Source organism: Serinus canaria, chromosome 5 (assembly GCF_022539315.1).
Source record: "Serinus canaria isolate serCan28SL12 chromosome 5, serCan2020, whole genome shotgun sequence".
NCBI classification, from domain to species: domain Eukaryota; kingdom Metazoa; phylum Chordata; class Aves; order Passeriformes; family Fringillidae; genus Serinus; species Serinus canaria.
Window position 1 is genome coordinate 37,414,040 of NC_066319.1, and position 27,570 is coordinate 37,441,609.

The 27,570-nt window shown below is 35.8% G+C and overlaps 1 protein-coding gene across 8 annotated transcripts in view; it reads right to left on the reverse strand.

Moving 5' to 3' along the window:
• Positions 1 to 27,570, reverse strand: part of RALGAPA1 (Ral GTPase activating protein catalytic subunit alpha 1) — a 132,502-nt gene that overhangs the window by 53,918 nt on the left and 51,014 nt on the right. For 6 of the 8 annotated variants that reach the window (XM_050975868.1, XM_050975863.1, XM_050975866.1 and 3 more), the window contains 14 exons: positions 27,015 to 27,231; positions 25,667 to 25,843; positions 22,237 to 22,389; positions 20,577 to 20,770; positions 20,354 to 20,452; positions 20,085 to 20,240; positions 18,526 to 18,654; positions 17,419 to 17,544; positions 16,140 to 16,198; positions 14,037 to 14,145; positions 8,810 to 8,920; positions 7,810 to 7,878; positions 6,407 to 6,541; positions 5,490 to 5,673 (listed from right to left, as the gene is read on the reverse strand). In XM_050975868.1, the coding sequence (XP_050831825.1) occupies positions 5,490 to 5,673; positions 6,407 to 6,541; positions 7,810 to 7,878; positions 8,810 to 8,920; positions 14,037 to 14,145; positions 16,140 to 16,198; positions 17,419 to 17,544; positions 18,526 to 18,654; positions 20,085 to 20,240; positions 20,354 to 20,452; positions 20,577 to 20,770; positions 22,237 to 22,389; positions 25,667 to 25,843; positions 27,015 to 27,231 (1,918 nt within the window). The remainder of the gene's footprint in view (positions 1 to 5,489; positions 5,674 to 6,406; positions 6,542 to 7,809; positions 7,879 to 8,809; positions 8,921 to 14,036; positions 14,146 to 16,139; positions 16,199 to 17,418; positions 17,545 to 18,525; positions 18,655 to 20,084; positions 20,241 to 20,353; positions 20,453 to 20,576; positions 20,771 to 22,236; positions 22,390 to 25,666; positions 25,844 to 27,014; positions 27,232 to 27,570) is intronic. The other 2 variants (XM_050975865.1, XM_050975867.1) reach the window with 1 other exon arrangement.

The following is a 27,570-nucleotide window of genomic DNA, read 5'->3' on the forward strand; positions in this document are numbered from 1 at the left end:
CCAAACCCTGAAGATCTCAAACTGACCATGGTTGTTTTGTACCTGTGTGTGTGAATTTACACCCTTAGGAGCCTAAGGGACACATGGAAAAAAGAAAGGTGATGCAGTGAGACAAAGAGGGCAACAATTAATTTAAATTTGGAAGATTCATTCTCAGACCTAATACAGCCTTGTCCTGAAAACCTTGCACTTGAATTAAAATCATAGATCTGTCATTGTTTCTTTTATAAAATTTGAACACTACATCTGAGTCTTCTCTCAGAATACAGTGACACAGAAAACTTAAATTAGAAGTATCAAGAGAAGTATACTGAAAAGTAGACTGTAAGATGCAACCTGTTCTGTTGAAATAATATAAAGTAATCTTGAAACATTTTTGCCACACAGAAAATCAGATTTTGATGATGGTTTCCCCAGGAATAAAAAAAGGAAAAATCCCAAGCCTAGTAATGCATTTTGAAATTATGAAAATTTTAAATTACTTTAGCAACTTAATTTATTCCTAGAAGAATATCCCTTCAATCAGGAATGACTGGACATTCAATATATTAAACCTTAAAATGAATATCTAAATCATGCTCTTTGCTTCTGGAGGGCAAATGAAAATATGCAATAATGCAAGCCATCACAGCTTTTCCACAAATTCTACAAACTGTCATATCTTTACACATTAAGGCAGTCCAGCTCACTGCTTTGTTGACCTGTCTTCCTGAGAGAACACATTGCTGCTTTCTTCACAATGGTACTGCCTCTGGCATGGGCAATGTAATTTAAATATGTACATGATCATTGGGTAATTTAAAAGAAGCATGTTATACTATTTATTTTTCTCAGTCCTGAAATTACCTCTTTTGTGGAAAGGCTGAAGGTCCATCACGACTAATTTGTATCTGTGGCATGAATGAAGGATTCCTTAGGATGTGCTATTAACTTTTTAATTCAACTTTGGCTGAAAAGCTTTAAGCAACTATGGTTATGTAGAAGTAAAAAATAATGACTGAAGGGGGAATTGAACACTCCTTATCATTTTAGCTGTCTAAGAATGATGACCTGTACAGACTGATTAATCTCAAATTCAATGGGATGAATCACTCTCTAAAAACACTTATTTTTCTTTCATTATGTTTAGAGGGGGCCTAAGACAGTCCCTCCTAGCTTTGTTTCCTGTATTTTACCTTAGTTTAAGCAAGTCTCATTCCTTTCTAATTGTAAACTTCAGCTATATAGATATGCAGCAACAGAGAACCCACCTCTAGAATATTCCCCACAAAACACAAACTGTGGTAATCCAGATGCACTATGTACAAAGTATTTTTTTAAAGGTGTACATTTTGTGTCCTTTCAGTAAAATGGCAAACAGCAAAGCCTTATATGAAAAGTGCTTTATATTTCTACTTTTTAAACAAAAGCTAAGACTAGACATCAGGCAGGGAAGGCTTTTTCATAAGAAATTTAAAAATATTAGGAAAAAAGAAGATCAATATATGCCAAAGAGTTTAACATATATTTGGAGAAATATGAATAACGGGGTAAAAATCAATCAAATCAATAACTGATAGACCACTGTATCCATGTAAGCTAACTAGAACCTTCCAATCACAACGACCTCTAAAAGATTTGTGATCTATGAAGACCAGCTTTCAAAATGTTTTTGTCTATAATAGCAAAAAAAAACCCCATAAAAATTCTCTGTCATATATGTTTATGGTTCTGAAATTAAACAGAAAATTTCAGAAGTAGATCAGCAGGTTGTGGCTCTAGGCAGTCCAGGTTGGCTTAGGAACATCTAAGCTGGCTAGCTAGGTGCAGTTAAATAGAACAGTGGGTTTGTGTGGCACAGTTTTGGTAGTGTGGGGGTTACAGGAGGCTTCTCTGAAAAGCTGCTAGAAGTCTCCCCTGTGTCTGATGAAGACAATGTCAGCCAGCTCCAAGTCAGACCAAGCTGATCAGCAATGGAAGTAATGCCTATGGAATAAAAGAGTTAAAGAAGGGGAAAAAAAATATTGGGCAAAAGGAAATTGCAGCCAGAAAAGAGCAGAGTGAGAATATGTGAGAGGAACAACTCTGCAGGCACCAAGGGGAGTGAAGGAGAGGCAGGAGGTGCTCCAGCCACCGGAGCCGAGATTCCTGCAGCCTCTGGTGCAGACGATGCTGAGACAGGGCGTGCCCCTGCAGCCCAAGGGGGTTCATGATGGAACAGAGATGCACCTGCAGCCCCTGGGACCCCATGCTAGAGCAGGTGGGTGCCCCAAGGAGGATCCTGTGGAAAGCCCACACTTTACCAGGCTCCTGGCAGGAGCTCTGGTGCTGTGGAGAGAGGAGCCCATGGTGGAGCAGGCTTGCTAGGAGGACTTGTGACCCAATGGAGGACCCATGCTGGCCTACAGGACTGAGCCATATGAAGGGGACCCACTATAGAGCATTCATGAAGAACTGCAGTTTGTGGGAAGGACTTGTGTTGTAGAAGTCTCCTGTGTGAGAGCCCCCATGCTGGAGCAGGGGAAGAGCACGAGAAGTCCTCCTGTGGAGGAAGAGCAGCAGAGACAATGTGTGGTGAAGTGACTGCAGTCCCCCAGTCCCCATCCCCCTGCTCTACTAGGGGCAAGGAGGAGGTAGAGATTTACAATGAAGTTAAGGCCAAGAAGGAGGGAGGGGTAGGGGTATGATGTTTTGAAGACTTGGTGTTATTTCTCATTATCCTATCCTGATTTGCTTGGTAATAAATTCAATTAATTTTCCTAAGTCAAATCTATTTTGGCCATGACAGTGATTGGTGAGTGATCTCCTCCTGTCTTTATCTCAACTCATGAGCCTTTCCTTATATTTTCTGTCCCCTGCATAGATGAGGAGGAGAAAAATGGAGCAGCACTGGTGGGCAGCTGGCATCCAGCCAGGGTCAAACCACCACCATCACCATTTGTATGCCTGTACTGTAGCCAGAGTAGGTTGTTGCCAACACTAACTACAGGAACAGTTCATCAGCCTTCACATAGACAAGCCCAGGGATTCTTCAGATGTATGAAAGCATCACAGACTTGCTGCCAGCAAGTTCTGATGATAGAATAAAAGCTTCCTACTGATGTCCTTACTAAGAGCTCCTAAAAGTTCATTCTGGTTTAAATTTAACAGTTTAATATACTTAATACCTAATTTTGAAGTTATTCTTTTTATATCTCATATTAAAATTTACCACTTTACCAGCTATAGAAAGCAGAACAAAGACAATTTTACAGATAATCCTAGGTTAAGAGCTTCCTTGTGAGTGACAGAACTTGTAAAGTTACTGAAAAATAGAAGCCAATAATCATCTTCTCTCTTGACATACGCCTGCTCCCAGAGGATTTAAGAAATCTTTGTCCTGCTGTTTATTGCATGCCTTGCTCCACACCTCTCAATAGATCCTGTCTCCACTACACAGCTGTGTCACTCTAAGTCCTTAATCTTCTTGGTCTCATACCACATTATGCTGTGGCTATGTATCCACAAAACTTGTGATGGATCTGACCTTGAACAATGGAGGCATAATAGGGTAAGTCAATCACATCCATTAAAGCACCCTGTCCTAAGAATTCTGTCATTTCAGCACTTGGAGCTTTGCTTGTGACCTAAGGAAAGAGTCTCACAATTCTTACCCTGTTTTTGTAAAACTTCCCTGAATTCCCTGTAACTTCTGCCCTGCTCATTTCCATTCCTTCAAGAAAGATACTATGATAGCCCTTTTACTCTACTAAAAGACGCTGACCCATTGGCATTCTGTTCTGCTGCTAGCTTGTACTAATTGACCCTTGGTCTTGACAGAGATCCAGACTGGTTGTTATCCACTAGTTTTACTCCTCTCGCTCCTCCAACAATGCCAGGGAGAACAGATGCTATGCAACTGGTCAAGCACTGCCAATTTTATTCTCTGCCTGGCAATGGGGACTAGAAGTGCCAAGGTTGCAGAACCAGGGTTGCATTATAATGCTGTAGGTCTGCCAATTAAATTTCACAGTCTAACTTACAATTCCAGAGCCCTGAAACTTAATTTATCTGGAGAAATAAAAGGAACATCTGAAATTACTTTTATTAAGAAATTTAACAAGAAATCATAAAAGAAAAGATCATGGTTGGAAATGCAAAATGAAGATATTGACGTTAAGGCTTTGTGCAACCGTATTCATTTAAAGAGGAATCTATTCAGGGTTGTCTTTTCAGATTGTCAAATTAAAAAAGCCACACAGCATTTGCTTCTAACCCATAATTACAGATTATTACAGAATACAAAAGATGCCAGGCATAAAAAGCTACTACAATTCACTACACTGTAATAGAACATGCAGTGGAAGTAAATTTTGGCAAATGCTTTAAATATTAGCTTTACATAATATGTATAGGTGAGACTGTAATTAGGACAGAATGAATCCTTCGAAGCCTCTTTCATTCTGACCCTGCAGATGATTACTTTTTACTAATAAGGCCACAGCCATTTGACGAAAAGCCAACTATAGTACCTTGCTTCATTCTTCAGTAAATTTAATAATTACAGCTCCTCCTGCCAGTAGTTCTCAGATCAGACTTGTTCAATCCAATACTGAGCTTATTAGGGGACAGCTCTATGTTTAGAATTCTTTGGCCAAAAACGTACTTGAGGATGATGAAGCATGCCTTAGACAAGGGCACAATGATTAGCCATTTTCTCTACATAAAAAACAGCACGTAGTCACTGCAGACCACAAAATCACCTGCTGTTAGCACACAGCTGCTACAAAGAACTGCTGCATTTATCTGGTTCTTAATACCCTTAAAAAAGCCTAAATGGAACAACTTAATACAGAGGCAGAATAGCACTACACAGAGTTGCTCGTATCTTAATCTCATCTTTTTCAATTTTCTTCCCTATGCAACCATTTGATATTTACGAGATACACTGCACAATACATGATAGTCCTCTGTAACTTAGATTCTTGATTCTTTACTTTTGAATTATGAAGAAAATGTTAATTCCCATGTCTCCTAAGGTTCTAACCAGACGGGAGAAAATTTCTCTCTTTTTAAAAAAATCTGTGTTTTTAAGCAGTGTAAAAAGAGATCAACAAAAAATTACGACAGGCTAAAAAAATTCATGGAAAGCATTCAATACTGCAATGTCAAACAGGAACAAAAATCCAAAATTCTTCTAGAAAAAGGAGCAAAATAAGGAAAAATCAAATTAATTTACTGAAGGTAAAATGAAAAGCAACATTTATCCATGTTGCAGTACTTAAAACTTCTGCTGATACACAGAGCACAGAAGAATCCATATCCTATCGATCTTGGTGTTGTTCAGAACATACTTATTTCAGTTAATCAAATGGTAATTGCTCAAAATTACATTTGCTCATTCCATACTAATGGTTCTCACCTAGCGTCTACATATAGCTGAAAACCTGTGCTGTAGACCCAACACTTAAATAATGAAAACCCAGAAAAAAAATTTTTGAAAGAAAATGTATTTAGGCAATTAGACAAACCTTCAGTGACTGGCTGAAGTTTAGAAGACCTCTCAGAGTCTGGAGAATGCAGTGGTTCTGGTTCCTTTAAGCTCTCTAAATGCATAAAAGGATCATAATCCATACATGCCAGATCAGAAAGGCTTAGAGGAAAATATTTTGGGTTGCTAAAACACTGAGACCCATAGACACATCCATGCAGAACCTAGAACAAAACCAGAATTTCATTACATTAACTACTGAAACTTATACTTTATAGGTTTATAAGAAATGAAGTTTATTTTTATTTGCATTTTAAGAATCTATTTCTCAGAAGGCAGGCATGATGAAACATTGGAAAATTTTAGATGCTTAATGTTTACAGAAACAAACTCTGGTGTACAAAGAAAATTATTACCATCAAAGTGGAATTTAACAATAACGAAACAAAACTCACAAAACAATCATTAAGCTACCTTTATTTTTAGATCTCCTATCTTCTTTAATTACATATGCTAGGTCTAAGCTGCTAGAGTTTTTAATCCCCTTTCCTTGCAAAAAGGATAAAAACCCCTTTCTCCTGTGTTCCTAAAGCCAGTAATTGTTACTTAGTGCTTTTGCTTTTCTCATTGCTAAATGAAACTATGTGACATATAAAAGTTACATCCTTTTGTATTAAATGTACACTTAGTCTTCTACAATACAGGCATCTGCAATCTATATGACAATACAAAAAAAAGGCTTGGTTAACCATCCAAAATGTAAACCAAAAATGTACTATTCCAATTATACCAAAGGTCAAGCTGATGCAGCGAAACATACAAGAACTGAGCCAGCAATCTATATTTCAGGAGTAGAACAGAGGTCAGCTTATAGAAAACTTTTGCCTTCATTTCCATGGAAACTGACACTACCTCCATATATAGAAATTCTTAAAAAGTGAGCAAAGAAACATGTACCTTATATATACAATTAAGAACAGATCTTTCAGTCTTATCATTTTCTGCTCCTGTAGTGTGAAGAGGCTGCAGCAAAGTCTTCAATGGCAAGGCCATTATCCAATCCAATAAGCACAGAAGTAAAGAAACCACCAACTGGAAAAAAAAAAAACTTTCCTTTACAAATCAATTAAGCCAGCACCTGCTACTTCATATTTATCCCTTTATTTTATTTCTCTGTTTTGCCTTTTTTTTCAATTCAGTAAAGTCAACCTTTTGCAGTAATGGCAGGTCCCATTTGTTAACTACTGTATCTTCAAAACCTATAGCATCAGTAAAAACTGGCTACTGAGGTATTTAACAAAGGCCATCCATTCAACAGTTTCTCATCAGGGTATGACTGTGAGCAGATACTATACTTAAGAGGATACCCACAGTTTTCAAAATTGCTTTGTAGGGCGTTGTTTTTAAAAAGACAGATAATACAGGTCCAAATTAAGGCTGATGCGCCACTTTGCACATACGTTTCACAGTAAAGTGAATCAAGGATTACACAAAATGTTACCAATTCACCTGTATTTAGTGCTTTATAAATAACACATAATGTCCTTTACAACATATCAAAATGATTTGCAGCACCATATCATATTTTATCATCTGAAAGAAATCCAACTGCTTTCTGTATTGTACGTTACTCAGTTGGCAAAAGAATCATCTCCCTCTTGGGATGTTTTAAAAGACTCTGGAACAGAATTAGATTAAGACACAAATCCACACCAAATCATCAATAACTTATAGACCAAATAAATGTTTTTGATTTTTAAAACTCAGCTGTGGAAGAGAAGACAATTCAGATAAATATCTGCAAGATTCTCTAAAATATTTCTCAAGGTAAATAGAAGTCTTAAAAAAAATCAATTTACCTAATTTACTCGTTTCACATAATGCATTCCAAGTTTATCCTTCAAAAGTATAATAAACGTAATCATGAAGGGCACTGAGTCTTTTTATTTTTAACCAATTTTTTAGAAACCCATTAGACTACATTTATCAAAATAGGTAAGACAATTTTTTATTTGATATTTCATGTACAATGATAGACAGTAGTTCATGGGGAAATGTGGTCAATTATGGAAAGCATCCTCAAGTGGAAAAGTGAGTAGCTTGGCATATGAGTGTAGACTACAATAGCCCCTGACCTGCAAACAGAGACAGAAAATGAAACAGAGCTCTGAAGACCAAATTGGACAACAGATGAACTCCAGCTCCTTGTGGGAATGGTAGCCTAGAATGATGGAGCTTTCAGCAACAAAGTGTACCAAAGTACCCAAATCTGAATGACCTAATGAGCCCCACAGAAAAACTAATTCAGAAGACATATAGCTTTCAGGAGGCAGAAAGTACTAGAAATGAAAAATACTTACCCTCTTGTCCTGCTCATAAGAGGAAGCTTCTGTACTGGGTAGCAGATGTGTAATAGTTGCTATCAGAATCTGGGGAAATATACCGTATTTCTTTTTAAATAGAACCTAAATATTTAAGTTTAAAATAAATTTTTAAGCAGGTAAATCTAATGTGATACTAGATTCAAGGTTAAATTCTATTACAATTATTTTGAGAGAAGTATTCCTTGACATTTTTTTTAAATAAAAACACTTTTAATTGAGTTTTGCAGAATACATTGAAGGAGTATCTTCTGTTTGACTGACATAGGTGCATTAAGGACAATGAAATTACACAGCTACCTCAAATATTCAGGCATAAAAAGAACATGACTCAACACACTTGTAGGATGTGGGAAGAAATCTGGTGCTGGTTTGTGTATGGTGCATCTGAGCTACCTTATTTCTTAGAACCACTAGAATTTGTATACACCCTGTCTCTATTTGATCAAAACATGTCAAAAGAGGAGCACAGAAATGCTTGCTGTATCTCTTAAGAAGCTTTCACATGAAAAGAACCTATGAGCCCTCTGTCTTTTCTCTGTGGCTCAGTCTCACAGAGGCCATAGTCTAACTCCTTGTTATGGGAAGCGAATTCAAAATATTATTTTTGCTTTATACTGAAACTCTTTCATACATATGCAAAATACATATTTTAAACAATCATTTTCTTCCTGAACTTCAATAAACATGCTTGAAGATATCTAATATTAAGAAAAAAATTGTACTTTACTGACAACATTCTCATGACATTTTTTCTCTGAGAAAAAACAGGCACGATATAGCCACATCACATGTCAATACTGGAGTCAGGAAGTTAAGTGTGCTGCAATTCCTTACTGCTAGTGTTAAGTAAGATTATGTTTATACTAATCCAAATTTGCAAAACATAATTATCAATATTCAGGTGTTTAACTTTAGGGCAATACATTGTAGTGTTTAATTTAAAATAATTGAAATTTCAATTTAAAAAATTACTTACTTGAATAATTCTTAATGGTGAATCAGCTTGATAAAGTTGAAGTCTATGTACATAATGTATCAGCATGTTCAGCATACTGCAGGCAACTTGGGCTACTGTTTTATTTGGAAACTGGAAAAGATAACACAGTACAGTAACAATGAGAAAATGATTTAATGTAAGAGTACATTAGGTGGTAGGGTGGTGACAAATTTCACTGGAGGTTTTATACATATAGTTCCTTAAGTATCTATTTACCAGAAGAACAGAATTAAATTTTACAAAACTCAAAAGGAAATACTTTATATTCATAAACAAGTGTTAGCAGCTAACATCAAAGTTTTGGGGCAGACATCCAGCGAGTTGCACACCAGGAAGGGGAGAGGTGTCTCCTAACTTCAGACTGCTTAGTACAATGTCATGAAACCAGGAAGAAAGAACTAATTTCTTATTATCTTAATGATTATTAATATTAATGAATCACTGAAAAGCCCCCCAAGGATCCAGTTCTGAAATCAGAGGTCTTTGCTGAGAATCCAGGCAGGTGAAGAGCCACATGCCCAAAATACAGCCTGTAGTACTAAGCATGAGCAGAACTGTTCTGCTTTCTGCCAGCGACAGCTGTGTCCAGTGCATGTTGGAATGGAAATGAATTCACCTTGGCTTCTGTGCTTAACTCTGCTTTTCTTTTAAAGGCAGGAGAAGGCTGCTGCTCTGCAGCCTGCCTTCCACAGTTACTGCACCGGTCAAAGCAAAAGGGAACGCATTTGTACAACTATTTCCCACTCCTAGGGGGGGATGCCCTGTTCACACTTCTAATTGGGAAAACATAGAAATTAAAAGAAAGGGATGTGTTTCCCGAAATTGTTGATGCACAAGACAAGTAATTGAGTTTTTTTACCTTCACTGCACTTGCTTTAAAACATTAAGCTGTGCAGCAAGTGACAAGGACAAAGTTAATATTACAAGTGAATTCATTATTAAGAACATATCTGACTTGTTTCAATCTCAATACATTCAGCAGGGAAGCTGTCACAGGTATGTGCTGGTATGTGCTGCAAGATGGCTCTCTACTTCTGAACTCAAAAAAGGGCAATTATGCTGTAAAAATGCTTAGATGTAATTTCTTGCTTTCGTGGGCTTTTTTCTTACTCAGACCACTTCTGTTAACCCTTTAGGGAGGGATGCATCTCACAAAACTTAAAAACCCTGAAGCTTTAGAAAGCTGAAATGCCTGGGCAATGAAGCCTCAATAGAAAATAAAAATTTTAGAATAAAAGTTTTGAATTGCAAAAAACTTAAACTGAAAATACACTGGAAGAAGACTCTGCTCTGGGTCAGTGTTTCTTATCAAAGCAGAGCTATCAATTTTTACATTTAAAGTCTTGAAAAGAAATGGTACAAGCATAAGGAAAAGTCTGGAGTACAAAGATTTAATTACCATTTTTTATTTGTGTTATCTATGTAAGCAAAAGGATAGACTATGAATGGCTCTTGCAAGTCATCCAGGGAGCTGGAAACCTGAGTACACAGTGGGTAGTTAATTCGTGTTCTGACCTTCCCTATTTCTCAGTGGATGCAATTTCATATTATTGTTGACTTTTAGCTCAAAAAAGTAAACGTCTCACATCTTCACAAATCGTCCAAATCTTTACAAACTTTATGACAAGACTATCATTACTTTTTTATCCTTCATGAGACAGCCTCTCTCCATGCTGTGAAAGTACTCTGTAAGAGCACAGTAAGCAGGGTATAGATTCTAATGCTCAAGCTTGAGCGGCAACTGGAAAAAAAAAAAAAAAAAAACCCCACAAAAAACCCAAAAAAACCAACTGAAATCATGACAATTTGATTACAGAACTTGAGCTCAAATCCAGATTGCTAAAAACATCCTAACAAGCTTGCAGGAAAACCCTAAAATCACTGAAGAAGAAAAATGGGGTGCACAAACTGAGGTAGCTTAAAACAGAGATCCTGACCACTGCAAATAAGAAAATAATACCTGACAAAAAGACCTGGAGACTGAATAATCGACCATTCACTACTTAAAACCAAAGTTTTAAGTAGTGAATGGTAGTAGTTTCTTAAATTTTTAATGGTTCTTTTTCTAAAGAGGGTCTAAAATCAAGCTGAATGAATAACTTTTTATTATTACTGGCTGGTTTACACAAATCAGTCAACCTTTTTTTCCCTCTGGTTGAAGAGAATTTATTTTTTTTTAATTAAATAAAGGAACGAAAGTAAGCAGAGACATAAATTTCACATGAAGTGTATAAAGTAATGAATATGAATAAGTTTAAAATCTAATCTTGCACACAATTTTTTTTAATTAATGTGAAAAGTATCAGGGAGGAAGTTTTGATCAAGAATATGGGGGTTGGCTGAAATAGATAAAATCCTTCATGTGCTACAGAAAGCTGTCCTAGCATGGTCAATATATCACATTTCAAAAGAATGCTGTAGCTAGGGTAGAGTTCATTTCCTCTTAGCAGCTCTTGCAGTGCTGTGTTGTGGATTCAGAATGAGAATGGTGTTGATAACACACTAATGTTTTGTTTTTTGCTCAGTTCTGTTTAGCAGAAGTCAAGGATTTTTTTTCTCGTCTCATGCTGCAGCCATGAGAAGGTGAGCTAAAGAAACTGGGTGGAACATGGCTGGGATGGGTGACCCAAACTGGCCAAAGGGATACTGCACGCTCTAGGACATCATGCCCAGTACATAAACCGGGGGAGATATCTGGAAAGGGGGTTGGTTGGGGCTGGGAAGTGGATATCGGTCAGCAGGTGGTGAGATAATGTATCACTTGGGTTTTCTTTCTCTTATCATTATTATAATTTACCATTATTACGTTGTTTTACTTTGCTTTTGATTATTAAACTGTTGTCATTTCAACCTACAAGCTTTGCCTTTATTCTCCTTGCCATTCCACTACAGTGGGTGGGAAGAAAGGAGATTGAGTGAGTGGCTGCATGGTGCTTAACTTCCAGCTGGGCTTGAACCATGACAAACACTCAGGCACCTTAGAACAGACACTTCTGAGAGCTGTGGGTTCTGGAAGGACATTTTCCTGAACTCAAGCAGCCTCACTAACTACCTGTCAGGTAATGAAACAATTCACCCCTCTCAAGTCAGTTATTTGGTTCTGACTTCTTTTACAAGAACCTTCAGAGGGGCCATGGAAACACTTGTATGATGCCATAAACATTCCACCTGCCATCCTTTGTCTGTGGAAATGTCCTATGTTATAAAGCATAAGAATTCAACACTTTTATATTTAGTAGCAGAAATTGCGGACATAATTTTTGAGATTTCACTTGATAGGGGGAAAAAAAAGATACCAATGGCACTTTGCCTCTTTCCCATCCCTCAGGGTTTTTCTTGGAAAGGTAGTCTTACCATAATGTAAATTTTTGTAAGGATCCCATCTTTCTGGATGTTAAATGAGGAATTTAACCATGTCCATACTTGAAAATAACCTATTGTTTAGCCCTCATTTAGCTAGATTTGTATAACACAATTTTGTGATGTATCTGCAGCATTTTTGAGAGAAGCAGAACAAAATCATAGGTCTGGATAGCTGGTTAAAATCCTCTGTGCTCAAGTCCCATCAGAGGTAAATGTAGACAGAGCAGTATTCTACACAGCTGGGAGAAGCACTAGCTATATCCAAAGCAAACTGCTGAACTGCAGCTCTGAATATGCTTCTGGTATTTCAAAAATAAGCATGTAATTGCTCCTAACATTTCTATTCAATGTTATTTGTTCAATTGAACTTATCAGTAAGTCGGACTAGGCCTATAGCTCCCTATCCATTCATTTCTCCTGAAAATAAGAAAATAATCCATTCTGGGAGTTCCAACCTCTGACTACTTGGTAGCCAGGAGATTGCTAAGGTAACAAATTAGAGCTAATTTATTTCTCCCATGACAAATTAATGAACTTTTCATTTTGTTATTAGACTCAATTGTGAATGTATACCATTGCTCAGAACTGGAAAAAAAGACAATGTGCACTAGATGGTTTTGCCAACACAAGGAAAAGCAAAGTAGAAATATAAAGATCTTTGTTTTCTCATTCAAAAAGTAATTTACGTGTAATATAAATGAGATACAAATAATTGGTTTAATAAATACATCAGAGAAAAAGAACATAAATCACTATGAATTTCAGGATTAAAAATAGTTCAAATATTGATATATTGAAGCAGCAAGATAAAACATCATTTGCCTTATACCAAACTTACACAGGAACTTGATAAAATGCAGAAGTTAAGCTTTATTAAAAACCAAGGGGAAAACACTGGAAGCAGGTATTAGTGGAGCTGCAAAGAATGAATGTGATTTTGCAAAACAGGAAATTGCAATTTAGAGTCTAATACTAAAAGCCCTGCAGCTACCTTATACAGAGATTCAAATCCCGCTTCACAGGATGTGAGCAGCTGATCTGCTAAGATATTTTTCAGATTCCCATTGCTTAAAAGAAAATAACACTCCCCAACATCCGACAGAAGTCATGTGTAATAGGTGTACATTCTAATTTTTATTTATCTGTATATAAAGAAAGACTAGATTATTCAGAGAATTTTGATGCAAACAAGAAGCACATAGATTCTGAAGATAAACTGGAAAACATTTAAAAAGTTGAAACTATTGCTCACAAACATGAAGATTTGAAAAGTGCTTAAAAACAAGATTTTTTTACTAATATTCTAATTATTCTATAAAATAAGAACAAATGCAAAAATATTTAAAATAGCAGGAAAACAAAAACACTAATCAAGGAAAAATATAGCCAAAAATATGCAGCTCCTGGAACAAGCATAAAAAAGGACTCTGTCCCAGCAAATTACACATTTCTGGTGCTTCCATGCATACAGTATAAGTACTCTGCATTTGTCACTAAATATCTAGCCAGGCCTAAGAGGCAGTATTGCATAATTCAATGACTTGAACTCAGAAGTGAACATCCATAGAACGTAGTGAGAATATGTGGTTAGAGTGGCTAGTGACTTTGTTAGAATAAAGATCCACTATCTTATCCTCCAGGCACATCATACTCTCCAAACTTAAAGAAGGGTAATGAACTTTTGGCATTTCAGAGATCCACTCATTAAATTGAGTTCTCTATTTCGTAAGGATGGCAAATGAGACTGCAAAGTAAGGATGCTAAAATGTCATTATGACTTTGAAAATGCAAAGTATCTTTACACATAAAAGCAATATACATTATAAAAATTTAATTCTCTCACCTTTAAAGAAACACATATCACATTCAATGCTTCCTTGATCTGAGGATGATGTGATTCATGGACTAGTTCCTCACAGATCCAAATTCCAAGGCTGCAAAGAGCAACACATCTGTAAAACAATGTTGGAGGACAAGTTGTTAAGAAACATTCTATAGGAATGTGTAATTTTTATGATTCACTATGTTTTGATAAAGACATATAACAACAATAATGTTTTTAATATTTCCAAAACAACTGTACAAAAACCCTTCTAGTGCTGTAACTTATTTAAAAATGATCAAGAAATCCAAAGTATGCTGGTGAAGGCATAGGAAAGGGCAAAGGAAGCACCCATCTGAGCAATTGAAATATCCAAAAGACATCAAAAACTCCTGCATTTCTATGTGTGTTTTGATTAAAAATATTATCTGAAATCAATATATGAGAAATACTTATATTTTCTTAAGACAAAGCAAAAATTGGGGTGGGAGCTTCCTCCACCCTAACACAAGAGGCTGCTCATATTTAGAACTTCTGAAACACAGAGATGAGAGAGGAATGTTACTCTCTCAGAGAAATTCACATTGTTTTAGATGGACAATAAACAAGGATGAATAGAGGAGGGGTAAACGAATCCTAGAGACAGTACACATATCGTGATTAGTGCATTAACTTTTGTTGTTTCTTCACAGAAATAGAAAAGAAGTGTAAAGGTAAAGAGTATTTAGATAAATGTGTTCAAATCAACAGATGGATGAAATTTCAGAAATGTTCAGAAATGTTAAGGGGCTAGCTTAAGCCATCTCCGACCCATTAGTTTATCTTCTTCAGAAAGACAGTCTACAAATATTTTGGAAACAACTTCAGGATTCAAAATCCTGGATAAAATTGGAGAGCAATCCAAAATTGACAACAAGAAAGCTGGTCATGTGACCTGCAATGCATTACATCTGGGAAGGAAAACCTGTAGGCAAGAAAAGAAACAGAAGTGGCTATGAAGCCTGTGCTGTAGAAAAAGGATTTTAAGGCCACATAGAATCACGAAAATGATTACAGACACCAAAAATACATACAAGACTTAATGGTACATTATAGTGTAAATCCACCCTATTTTGTACATTGTCACTGAAAGAAAAATTGCAAAGTGGAGAGTGTTATGCCTTTTAGAAAGCAGTTTTGTAACATGAAAAATTAAAATAATGCGATCTCAGGATATTCCCTCTTTTCCTGTGTTGAGAAATATTATCAGCTCACATGAAGAAAGAGGTAAGTGGGCTGATGAAAACTGCTCTTGGTTTTCCAAAAAACTGCTTAAAGGTTCAATAAGCTGATTTTCCAGAACTGTAGCTTTTCAGGTATGTACTTCTAGTATTTTTAAGTGAGAATATATTAGCTGGACATATACATTCACTCTTTCCAAATATATAAGGCACACAAATGCACTCTTCCTTAGTGGCATTAGAGATTCCTGTTCCAATCCCATACACAGGACTGTGTAACTGAATGCTTCTGAAGATGGGTACAGAGGAATAAAATCCTAAGCAAATTAAGAAACAGAAGAGAAAACTGGTAATAATCCTCTCCAGAGCTGTTTATTTGAAGAAGATGCTTAGGTTTAAGCATCAGAGCAACCATTCCTAGTTTAATGCTGAGCTCAGTTTTTTCTGCTTCTTGTCCATACCATACTAAGAACTCATGTACACTGGATTATTTCTGTTTTTCAAATTAAATAATGTGATCTAATAAAAAAAAAAACCTACCCCCCCGCCCCCATAAATAATCTTGTCCTAATCAAAGTAAGAATGCCTCTCTAGTCCAGAAAATCCACGAGCTGAACACCACAGTAGGCTGGGAAAGCTTATTCTCTTACCCTTATTTACACCCTTTCCTATTAGCCACTATCACAGAAAGAATACTGGACTGGACCAGCCCAGTTTGTTCATTTAATATCTCTTTTACAAACAATTTCAAATTCACATCATGGACCACAGTTTTGACAGTGGTGAAGAAAAAATTTATTAAAATGCAACAAACTTATACTTTAGCTCTCTAATATATTCACCTCAAAAAAGTCTAATAAAGAAAACAATCTCTTAATGTAGAAGCTCTTTTTGTATGGCCTACCGTGCAGGACCAGATGGCTCCTCTCTTGCTGAGCTTAACACAGTTTTAATTATGAGTTCCTAAAATGAAGAGGAAAAATTCACTGATTTACACGTACCTCCATCACAGAAAGCATCAAAATATTATTACTGTGCACACAGGCATATTGCTTAGCTGAGTCTCTACATTATGGTCAGATGAATTGTTTGCCTACCACTGCTCCAAATATCTAGCCTGTCCCAGATACTTGTTAGTGTGCCACCCCAAGAATATCCTACACGTTACTGTCCTAATTTCTCCTGTTGAGCCATGTATCCAATTCTTGTCAAAGCACTTCCATAAAATATCAAGTGTAAAAAAAGAAACAGTAAAGGACTCCCCCTGAAGCTATCTTGAGTAGTGCTAAAGGGTACGACAGAAAGAATCGTTTATTTTTAGGTTTAAACAAGCATTTTTTAAAAAAATCATTGATTTAAAAAGTATTTTCAGCTAGTTTCTGACTAAGTGCCTACAGTGCCTTAAGAATGCTGTCAATAAGAACTTTGTCATAATGACAGTGAAATGTCCCTAAAGCTGTAGGCTGCCCTTAATTTAGTTCATGTAAACAGCCAGTCTACAATAGAAATGAGAAAGAAGGAATTTAAAATCAGTCTCTAAAGGGGAGCAAGGTATAAAGCAGCTCTCAAGTCATCATCTCTCCCTAAATTGAAGCAGTTTGGAAAACTTAAGGGGAGCTTTTCTTAGACACACAAACTCTGCTCTGTGCAGTTTCAGTATACTGTCACACTACCTAACTCTGTGTCATGGCAGACAAGGTAACAACTCCACTAATATCTGCCTTTTGAAGGAAAAACATACTGCTGTACAGAACACATTACTGTACAGAAATTTTTTAAAGCCTCTAGGAACACAGGCAGATTTCACCAGTTGTGAAATAAATAATATTGTCTTAATAAATTAAATAACGAATCTTAAACCTCTCAATCTTTTTGTCTCAGCTAATTAAATCTGATACCTGCAAATCACCCTAGTAAGAGAAGGCTTGAAAGGATGAGATAATGTATCATTTCCTTCTACAAACATAAGAAAACACCTTATTATTAAGTTAATAGCAATTATAATGTATGTTTAGAATTATAAAGTTTGACAAGACGTTATGGGATCTTGAGTCTTATGATCTATTTGAAATTACTTTCAAAAAATTTTAGGATCTTAAAATCTTAATATTTTCTGCAAAAGCACAATATTAGGCATGTATTTGGTTAATAGAATACTAGCCAAGTATTCTTAAAATTCCTACCTTAACATCTGTAAAGTGAGACACAGCAATGTCAGGAATATTTGGGTGAAGAGCTGGTAGTTCACGATATAAATTGGGAAAACAGACTAGAGATCCTAAAAGAACCTGTGCTTCAACTCTTGGTGCCTGAAAAAAAAAAGGGGGGGTGGAGAAATATATATTCTTACTGCAATCAGAAAGCTTCCTTAAAAGAGAATGATGGTTGAAATTGTATATAGCCATTTCCTTTCTCCTGGAAATTCTGAGCTCCTGCAAAGCTGAGTAAACAGAGACCTCAGCTCCTTGGACTGTTACTCATGCACCCCTGTTCTCATTTTCCAAGACAGTAAAAAGGAGGCAGAAGAATTGTTAGGACTACAGACAAATGACTGAGCTGCTAACGGGGCTCAGGTCTTAGGTTCAGCTAATTGACCAGGACGTGGAAAACTACTAAATGTGACATGAGGCATTGCTGAACAGGAAAGGCTACAGTGTAAGAAGCTAACAGAGGCTTCAGATAAGTACCTTGAGGGAGACCGGATTTCATAACTGGTTAGAGAGGGATTGATGAAGAAACAGTCAAAATTCACAGACACTTGGAGGAGACTATGGGGGATTTGAGAGAGTACAGTATGGACAGCCAACAGCACTTAGGTAATCACATCAGTATTACTACATAAGGCTGAACCTGCCTGAGTAACAAAATCAGAAATGTGAAAAAAAAATCCAAATAGTGCAAACACTAGCACATTTGAGTTCTCAAGCCTGATCATAAAAGTCATTTCATAGCAGAGACATGGGGGAATAAGTACATTTTTAAAATGAAATCATAGTAAAAATAGACATTTACTTCAAAATATTTTCAAGCACAGAAAAATGGCAGTCACAATTTTTTGTAACTCTAAAATAAGATTCTCTGCTTAAACAGTAATCTTTGTATTCCTCACATATTTTCTGGGGAGGAATGTGTAGTGCTCTAGAATAAATCATTAACATTATATGTATTTGATAAACACTACATTGAATTCTGGGATCAATTTAAAACACTAGTTAAAGAGAAATATACTGCTCAGTATTCTCTCAAATTCTTTGTCACCCATAAATGAGAATTAACTGATGAATACTTACATTGAGGAAAGAAGAAGCAGCCACTCTTCCTGCTGCTACAATGAAATCCATAATAAGCATGGTAGCACCAGGTAAACCAAGTGAAAAGAACTGAGGAGAGCAGTGCTTGATGATTGTATTGACAATATCCTCGCAGAAGGAAAAGGGAAAAAAGGAAGAGTATCAATATGAATCAAATGAAGAATGAAAGAAAAAAGGAAGGTATTTATCAAAAGTAGAAAGCAAAAATGTGAGAAAGAAAACTCATTGTGGCCAGTAGAACACTCATTAATGAGAGAAGAGTAGCACAAAAAGATAAATTCCTTAAGTACACTCATATTAACGTAAGTAAACTTGGTATACTTTATAGATAATTTTAAGCTCAGACAATAGTTCATATTAATTTACAGTCAGCTTTTAAGAGTTCTGTAACTGATTAACCATTCATTTGAATGGGTACAGAAAAGACATAGAAAGATAACCATCTATTATACCTTAACAACTGCTTAATCTCTCCATCAAGTATTGCCTGACTATAACTTTAAAAAAGGTATTGGCCTCTTACATATACCCATATGGAAACAAAATTTGAAGGAAGATAATAAAGTGTTTTGTAACATTTCTGGTAAGAGCTAATCAGCAGAGCATATTATGTTCTTGTAGACTTAGTGAGGCACTTTCAAAAACCATTGTACATGTTGCATTTTTTTCAAAAGTACTTGGAAAAAAGTATAAAATGCTTTAATTGTAAAAAAAAATCATCCCAAGTCTACAGATAGGCACCCCTCCCCTTTTCTCCTTTGAATAATTCTCCACTAGTAGTAATATCCAACTAAATAGCAGTATGTCATAGGAGGATCTTCAATTCAGCAAGAAAAGCAGCAAAAATGGTTGTTAGAGGACAGAAACTGGAGGTCTGTCCTATCCATAGTCATTTGTGGAATAATTTTGGACTAATTCTATTCTTCCCACTTAAAGAAAACAGGGTTGTTTGAACCTTTGATCTACCCATGCCCACAATCATTCCTCAAAAATGTTCACAAACCCAACTTTTTACACTTCTGCAAACCTTTATAAAGTATTTAAGCCACACAATATTTTCATACTTCTTAATATCAAAACCTATAAAAATGGTCTACTCTCACTGATCAGTACATCTCAGTTTGCTGGTTCCTATACTTGCTGTAGAAACAAAGTCCTCCAATGTAGTGAGCACAATTTACTAGCTAAACTGTTGCATCAGGGAGCAAGTAAGAAGAACAGTAGACTTTAGAGAGATCTGCTTCCTTCTCTTTCTTGCATACTTCAATCTGTAACATACAATCAATAAAAAATGAGAGAGTACCTTTTCTGCCCTCACATTTGCTTGAAAGGGACTACAAAAAAAGCATTTCTGAATACAGCCAAGAACACGAGGATCATTTATCAAAGTTTTCTTTTTAGAAAAAGTATCAATCACAGCACTAATTTCCAAAACAAAGTTAAATTACTCAGATGAAAATACATTGAGTAATTCTGAGAAGAGAATTTTATTTTCAGTCATAACATTTATATTATCTTGAATTTCATAATTAACTTACTTGATCAACATGAAGAAGTCCACAGTGCATTATATTGTAGAAATGAGTTAAAAAATCCCTGTTTGGAGAAACATCTTGTCTTCGTTTCATTGTCTTACAAATGAGCTTATAAGCATGTAGCTTTCCTTGTTTGTATTTATCAGTCAGCATTGTTGCCTACAGTTTTAGAACAATATTTATTATTCATAAATTTAAAAAATTACATTAAACACTCTTCTACATTAGGGTTAACTTTTATTTCTGTATCACAGTTTAGTGCTCAAATTTACCTTGAAGAGCCATGGTGTTAGAATTCTCAGTGGTGGAATTAAAACTGGGGGAGATGGTGAAGTTAGGTTGTCTGTTGAAATACCAAGATTGTCTCTTATCTGTGATTGTTAAAAACAAAACAGAAAGATAATTATTTACAGGAAATATATATGGCAGTGTTCTTTTCCTTTTGAAAATCCTACCCAAACAGGTCAGGTTGGAGAAAAGGTTCAGTTCTTTTACCTTGGCCAGATTCTGCCACAGTTCACACAGATAATCAAAAACCTGGGCGTGAATCTCTGGATCCATTATGCTGTTGACATCTCCCAGAATTCCTAGCATCCTCCTCCACATGACAGTAGCAACATCTGCATGCCATCCTGTAAGTGTTCCCCCAGCCATCACACTGCAACATTCTGAGGGGAATTCACTAGTTTCTGTAATGGAAGAAAAAAAAGTAGAGTGAGGTCTACCTCTCCAGAACTGGAAAAGTTCTGATACAACTATTAAATACACACTCCTCATAAAACTGAATGATTGGGCCTTCAGAATAAGCTATTTTTTATTCATTCAGCCACCTCAACACTGTATATGTTAAGCTTTGTCTATTATAAACTCTGTAGAGGAAGAACTGCTCTGCTTCTTACACTCTTTCATGAAATAACATTTCATAGATAGACCTAGTAAGGCCACTCCTCTTCTAAGTATTTACTTACATTCCTTGAAGTCAATGAATCTCCAGAACCCCACCTGCATGCTTTCAAGTAAAATTATCTTTCAACTTTACATTTTCCCTAATAATACATAAAGACTATTTTTTCCAGAATCTACTAGAAAAGCATGTTATTCCAAGTTGAAGAGAAAAGTGTGACTAAATTTGTCTCTAGTTATTGTCTTTTAAACAGTTAATTTGTATGAGTGGAGAGGGAACATTCAGTAACTTAGCACCACAGTCCTAACACACACCTAGCTCTTTCCACACATCAGTGTTATGTGAAAAGTATTCCTTTTTAGGTGGAAGATGATTTATCTAGACTGTCCATATAAAGAAACCTTCAATAGATTATGATGGCTCAAGTCTACTCAGGTCACGCTTAACTACCTCAACAGCCACAAAATCCTAGATAATGAGCCAGCTTAAGAGCAGCAGGCATTCAGAATCTTCTTTCCACCCCCTCAGGTGGATAATTTGTTGGGATCTTCTGAAAATCTTGTAGCCCTCACAGGCATACCAGATCAAAATTTAATCTGAATTCAACCTAATCACATAGGCTCTTCTTTTGAAATTCTGGGCCAGTGTGGTAGAGACACTATTGGTTTCTAGGCTGTAGATTCTGAAGTACAAAGCAAAATGATCTTTCTGTCCATCAGTAGGCTACTTAAAGACATAGGGTCTGAAATACATAGCAGACACTCTTTTGTTTCCATGAGACCAAATGTGGGAGAAATATTCACATCGCATTTACAAAGAAGATGTATCTCAGAATTCAATAGCTAAGATAGTTGATGTAATTACAAATTGGTTTATCTATGGAAGGGAAATGAACCAAACTTGCAAGGAGAAATTATAAGATTATAAAATTGTATCTTATTATTTGTACATCAATGGCAGGACCACCACTAGATTAAGCTGCCACAATTCTAAGCAACTAAAAGAACAACTTTTATATGTGGACTAGTAATCCACCACCAAATATTTCAATGAAATGCAGGTTAAAATGCAAAAGGTTTTTGTTTTCACTTTTCAAAGCAATCACTGTAATTAAATATTTTTGAAGTGCAGATGAAATAGCCTTGTACATGATTGTTTACAACTCATGTGATATTAGCTACTTCACTACATTGCATTAGAAAGAAAGAAAGAAAGAAAGAACAAGTTTGTATTTTCTATTCCAGATATTGCCTAGGTCATCTGGCGTCTGTAAAACAGAGTGGTGGAGCTTCTCATCCAGCTGCAGATCCTTCTGCTCAATATGATCTGCATGCAGAGTGGCAGGAGAGGGTGTCTGTGATCGGGATCCAAGAGCAGATTGGATTGGAGAAGCACTTTCAGAGCCTGTAAATGTAATTTTTAACAGTTACCTTAAAAGCCTTTTCTATTTTCTTGAGCTATTGAAATGTTGTCTAAATACAGCATTAACAGAAAACTGAGGTGCTTTTATGTATCAAATTGGGCCAAGGAAAGATCTAAAACAGTAAGCAGATCTCCCTGTGAGTGGTGTTCTGAAAGAAAACGAAGTACATGCAGAAAAACTGAAAGATGAACATCAAAATCAGACAAGTAAGTGGACTAGCAGACCTCTGTTTTAAGCACAAATAATTCTAAATGTGGTTGTTTTGTGGCACTTTCAGTATTTTGAACCAGCTAAATTTCTCATCACATTCCCTCACCTAAATTTCTCTCTAGCAGAAAGTTTAAGCAAAAATTTTCCTGGAACAAATGTTTTTCCAGGGTTATAGATGCATGCAAGTTAATATATAAATAATATATATAAAAACTCAAATCAGTAACTGATAATCTTCGGTGTTTATCTACTGATTGAGCAGAGAAAATCTATAGGATGGGAAAGTTCTGGATAGTTAGAGCAGTTTTATTTCCTGTAAAACAGGAAATAACAAGTATCTGAATGACAGTGCTACAAAGATGGTTTTCTGTGATAGCCTCTGAGCAACCTCTCCAGGCATTAATGTGGTCTCCACTGTGTGATCAGTGGAGGAGTAAGTAGTTGTATTTTTCTTCTGTACTGTCTTATGTTTCACATCCTGAATTTGTCTAAAGATGCTTACAAATAGCTGAGTTTAGCCAGAATAGTCACATGGCAGACAAAAAGAGAACAAATATTCACAGCAGACTTTTCTACACATCAGCACATGGTAAAGTCAAGAATTCCTATTAATTTTAGTTCTTAGATAAATGTAACAGGGACACAAAAATATTATGTGTAAAGTTCAGTATTAGTGATAAAGTGAACTTAAGGGACAGATATTGAAAAGTGAGTCTTTTAAATAGTAATTTCCCCAAATTATTGTGAGAATAATTGAAGAACATTTCTCATTTGAGAGAAGTGTTCTTTCTTATAAAGAGAACAAATTATTTAAAGAACTTGACAGAAAATGTTATCACTGTTATCAGAATAGAAATTGCGGAAAACAATCTTTATTATGTTGTTAAACTGCAAAGGTCTCTATCTCCTTTAAATGGCTAAGACAACAAAGCTTTTACTATCAATTTCAATCAAAACCTCTCTGCAGGATAGAGGGACGCTACTGCTTCCCACACAGACTGCTGTCTCATGTGACTTGCTGCTGACCAGCAGTTTTCCACATGCTTACGGAGATAAACTAAAATACACCCTTCAAAGATGTTCAAAGAAGTATTTTCTTACTTCATTTCCATCCTGCTCATTAGTTGGGGACAGATGAAAGTAGTTCAAAAAAGGAGCAAGAAAGACTAATGAGGACGAGAGAAATTAAAAGAGAGTGGGATAGCGAGAGAAAGAAAGTGAATGAGATGGAAAGAAAGAGCAGGCAGGGAAGGCAGGGAGCAGAGGAAGGAAGGAAAGAGATTTTCATATGATGGAAGAGAATGGACAGAAACAATTATGGAAAATTTGAAGAACTGCAGCAGTCTGTCATTAAAAGATACTCCAGCATACGTGGATCCGACCTTGACTGAGACTTCCACAGGTACAACTTGCTCTAGGACTAGTAAACAGCAGACAATAGTCAACTTTATCATTTACTTAGAATATGATATAATGCCCATATACCAAAACCAAATTATGCTTCCAAACCCTTCAGATTTAGGAAGAGTAGTTTTCTGATCAGCAGAACCACTGAAAACTTATCATAAGTGTGTTTTGAGGTTGAGTTTCTGCATTGATTTTCTGACATCTAATATAGTGAAATTCACATTGCAGCTTCCATCATGAGAGTCTGCATACATGCAATTTTCACTAGATAGGTGCCTATCTTTTATAAAACATCAAAGCAAATAACATCCTTTTGTTTTCTTAAATGTCAATTTAACAAAAATTAGACAATAGGCTGCAATATTGTTGGGTGCACAGAACAGTCACAGATAGACAAAACAATTGCACAAGTATTGTTTCCTCAAGAAACCCAGCTAAAAGCATGTGACACACAAGAGCTGCCTCTATAAAACAGTGGTTCAAGCAAGAATGGTTAACCACAAAATCTCTCAATAGACAACTCAGTCACTAATTGCAATCTTATCAATTCAATTATAGTGCTCACTTGGACAAAAATACCAAACAGTAATGAAGTTATTAACATATAAAAACATACAAACAAACAGAAAAAGAACAGATCTACAGCAAGGACTTTCAACAAGCACACAGCAAATAGAAAAATGAAGAGAACACAAGTCAAGCTGAACATTGTGGAACAAGCTGAACAACAATGCCCATGAAAGCTAATACCATGGTTCTTTCAGCAGAAGGGCACTTTAAAAAAGTTATGGCAGAGGAAGTAAACATGTCTTTCCATATCTCTGAAAATACAGAGTTTGATATCTAACAGAGAACAAGACACAGTATGTAGGTATAAGCTTTCATAGAAATATAGACAACTGTTGCAACTTGTTACTTGTTACAACTGGGGTTGTAACAGGAATGGTAGCATATAACAGCTATGGAACAAGGAGTATGAAAATGACTATGGCCATCTTTACTTCTCATGTACAAAATCTGGTCAGAGATCATTCTTTCAGATCATCCTCATAGAGAAGCATTCTCTCTTTCACACAGGAGCCCATTCAATTTTGGTTAACTGCATCACTTTTCAGTTATACAAGTGCAAAGTGATATTACATGGCCAAATAAGTAACATTTTGCATAATAAAACCTCTCAGTTACACAACAGACAATATAAAGTGATATTAAGATGGATGCATATAAAAGAATCCCAAGATACTTCAATATGATACACTGGTTTGAAGGAGCATTGTGAAAGCCTTCCACAGCAAAAACAATTCATGAAAATTAACTATTTAACTACCAGTAATAGAAGGACATTTATAAGTGATCTAGCATACATTATGATGTAAGAGTTTCTCTTTGGTAATTGTATAGATTTTCTCATGAAGGGTTTAAAATACATTTAGGACCATGGATAACTAAATTAGACAAAGGTTTTCCACTTATGTTATTTCACATATTACTTTTCAATAGCAATCAAAAAATAATTGAAATAAGGGAATCATCTTAAATAGAATTTAATCTGCATTCTTGGCAGATGCTGGACGTTGCATTCTTCAGGATGGGTGAAAAATTTCTGAAATAAATACTTTTTTTATTTTAAATCTACTTTACCAGTAATAGTTGCAGCTTCAGCAGACAATGGTTGCTGATTGAGACTACTTGTTTCTGAATCTATGTGGAGTGTAGTTAGACTGGCCACTTCTTGTTCCTCAGCACTTTGTTGCTGTCCCGAAATTGCATCAACATCAGTAGAAGCTGGTGTCCCTGCCTCGGTGCCAAAGCTGAAATCTGTATGAGGAAAGCATTGTATTAACTTACAGCATAAAAATACCACTAATACGAGAAAACCCCAGAGGCCCAGGACTGCTGAACTAAACAGAAACCTTGAATGTGCATCTTCCATGATACTAGCACACTGTGGCAAAATTTAAATAAAATACAACAGCAGAAAGTATTCACTACTATGAATATTCTCTTTCCTGTCAAAAATCCATGACCTGATATCTGCAGAAGACATTCTTGTTGCACATCTGTATTTTGCTTAGTTGCTGTAAGTGCATTTATATCTGAATAACACAAAAATAATGGAATCATACATCAAGGAATTTCTTTGTAAAATTTACAAACTGGAAGAAATATTCAAGTTTGTTGTGAAAGCACTAACTTCAAACTAAAAATTTTACAGCAAATGACACTAACAAATGTTATCCTCAACATTAATGAAAAAACTGTCAGGCCGAAATGTAGGTTTAAATGCCATGACTATTTGCATAATGGAGACATATATAAAAATTGCAATTTCTTCCAAAAATTCTACTATGTAAATATTATTTTTATCTTATATAACACACGTTGTCATAATTCCTAGCAGACATAATGACCCCTTTTGTTAAACAAGAGTGGGAATAGACACAAAATTGAATGAAAAGCTTTATGTTATTGAACAAAGCACGCTAATTTTAATAAAGCACACTAATTGTACCATGATATTACACTTAATATCTTGATTAATCTATAGCTACACCAAGACCGTGGTAAAAATATCAGAAGCCTTTCTTCAAGTTTTACCTAAGCACTTCCAAAAGAATTAAAATAATTTCCAAAATAAATAAGCTTTAATGTTTATATTTTGTGCAAAACAGATAGATACGCTCCACAGAGATGACAATATTTCTTTCTAACTTCTAATCAATTATGTTCTCCTCAACTGCATAGTAGTACTCCAGCGCTCTTTTGTTTTGGTATACTAAAAAAACAGTAGCCTCTTGTAAGAACCTTCCTAGTTCCATTAACTTGCTAATGATTTCAATGGAAAATCAAAATAATCTCTCTCGACAGAAAATTGCTGGCATACAACTTTTTCTGAGGGAAAAAAAAAAAAAAAAAACAACAGATGAAACAAAGGAAATTTGCACTACATTAACCAAAAATGCTATTCCTTGTGGAAAAATGTACTTGCTTTCAAATTTGCGGCTGTCATACTGGAAGGCGCTGAAGGAGTCCGAGTGGCTGTCGGAGCTGATGAGGTCACTGCTGCCCGCGCTCGCAGGCGACGTCCACTCGGAAGGCACGCCTGGGTCATCCACAGGACGCATTTGGTTCTGCTTGTTCAAGATATCAGGAAGATCTTTAGGAACTTCCAGGCTGCCAGGGCTGCTTCCTCTTCTTGTCACATTCTAAACATTGAAGATACATAAATTATCTTGCAATCTTGGATGGCTTATTTACATAAAATGGAAAAAGCAATCCCACATTTGATGAAATCAGAATGTAACAAACAGTTTTAAAGTACCTAAACCAGAAATTGCAATCATTCTAAATACCAACACTTTCCAAACCCCCAAATGAAGAACCCATGCAGTCACAGAATTTGATAAACACAAATTTTGTCTGCACAGTGGATTTTTGGACGCATATTGTAAAAGGCTAGGACTCAGAGTAGCATGGGCCACATGGTAGGTAAGACATAAGAGAGAAAAATAATTAAAAAATATATTACATCTAAATAACTAAAG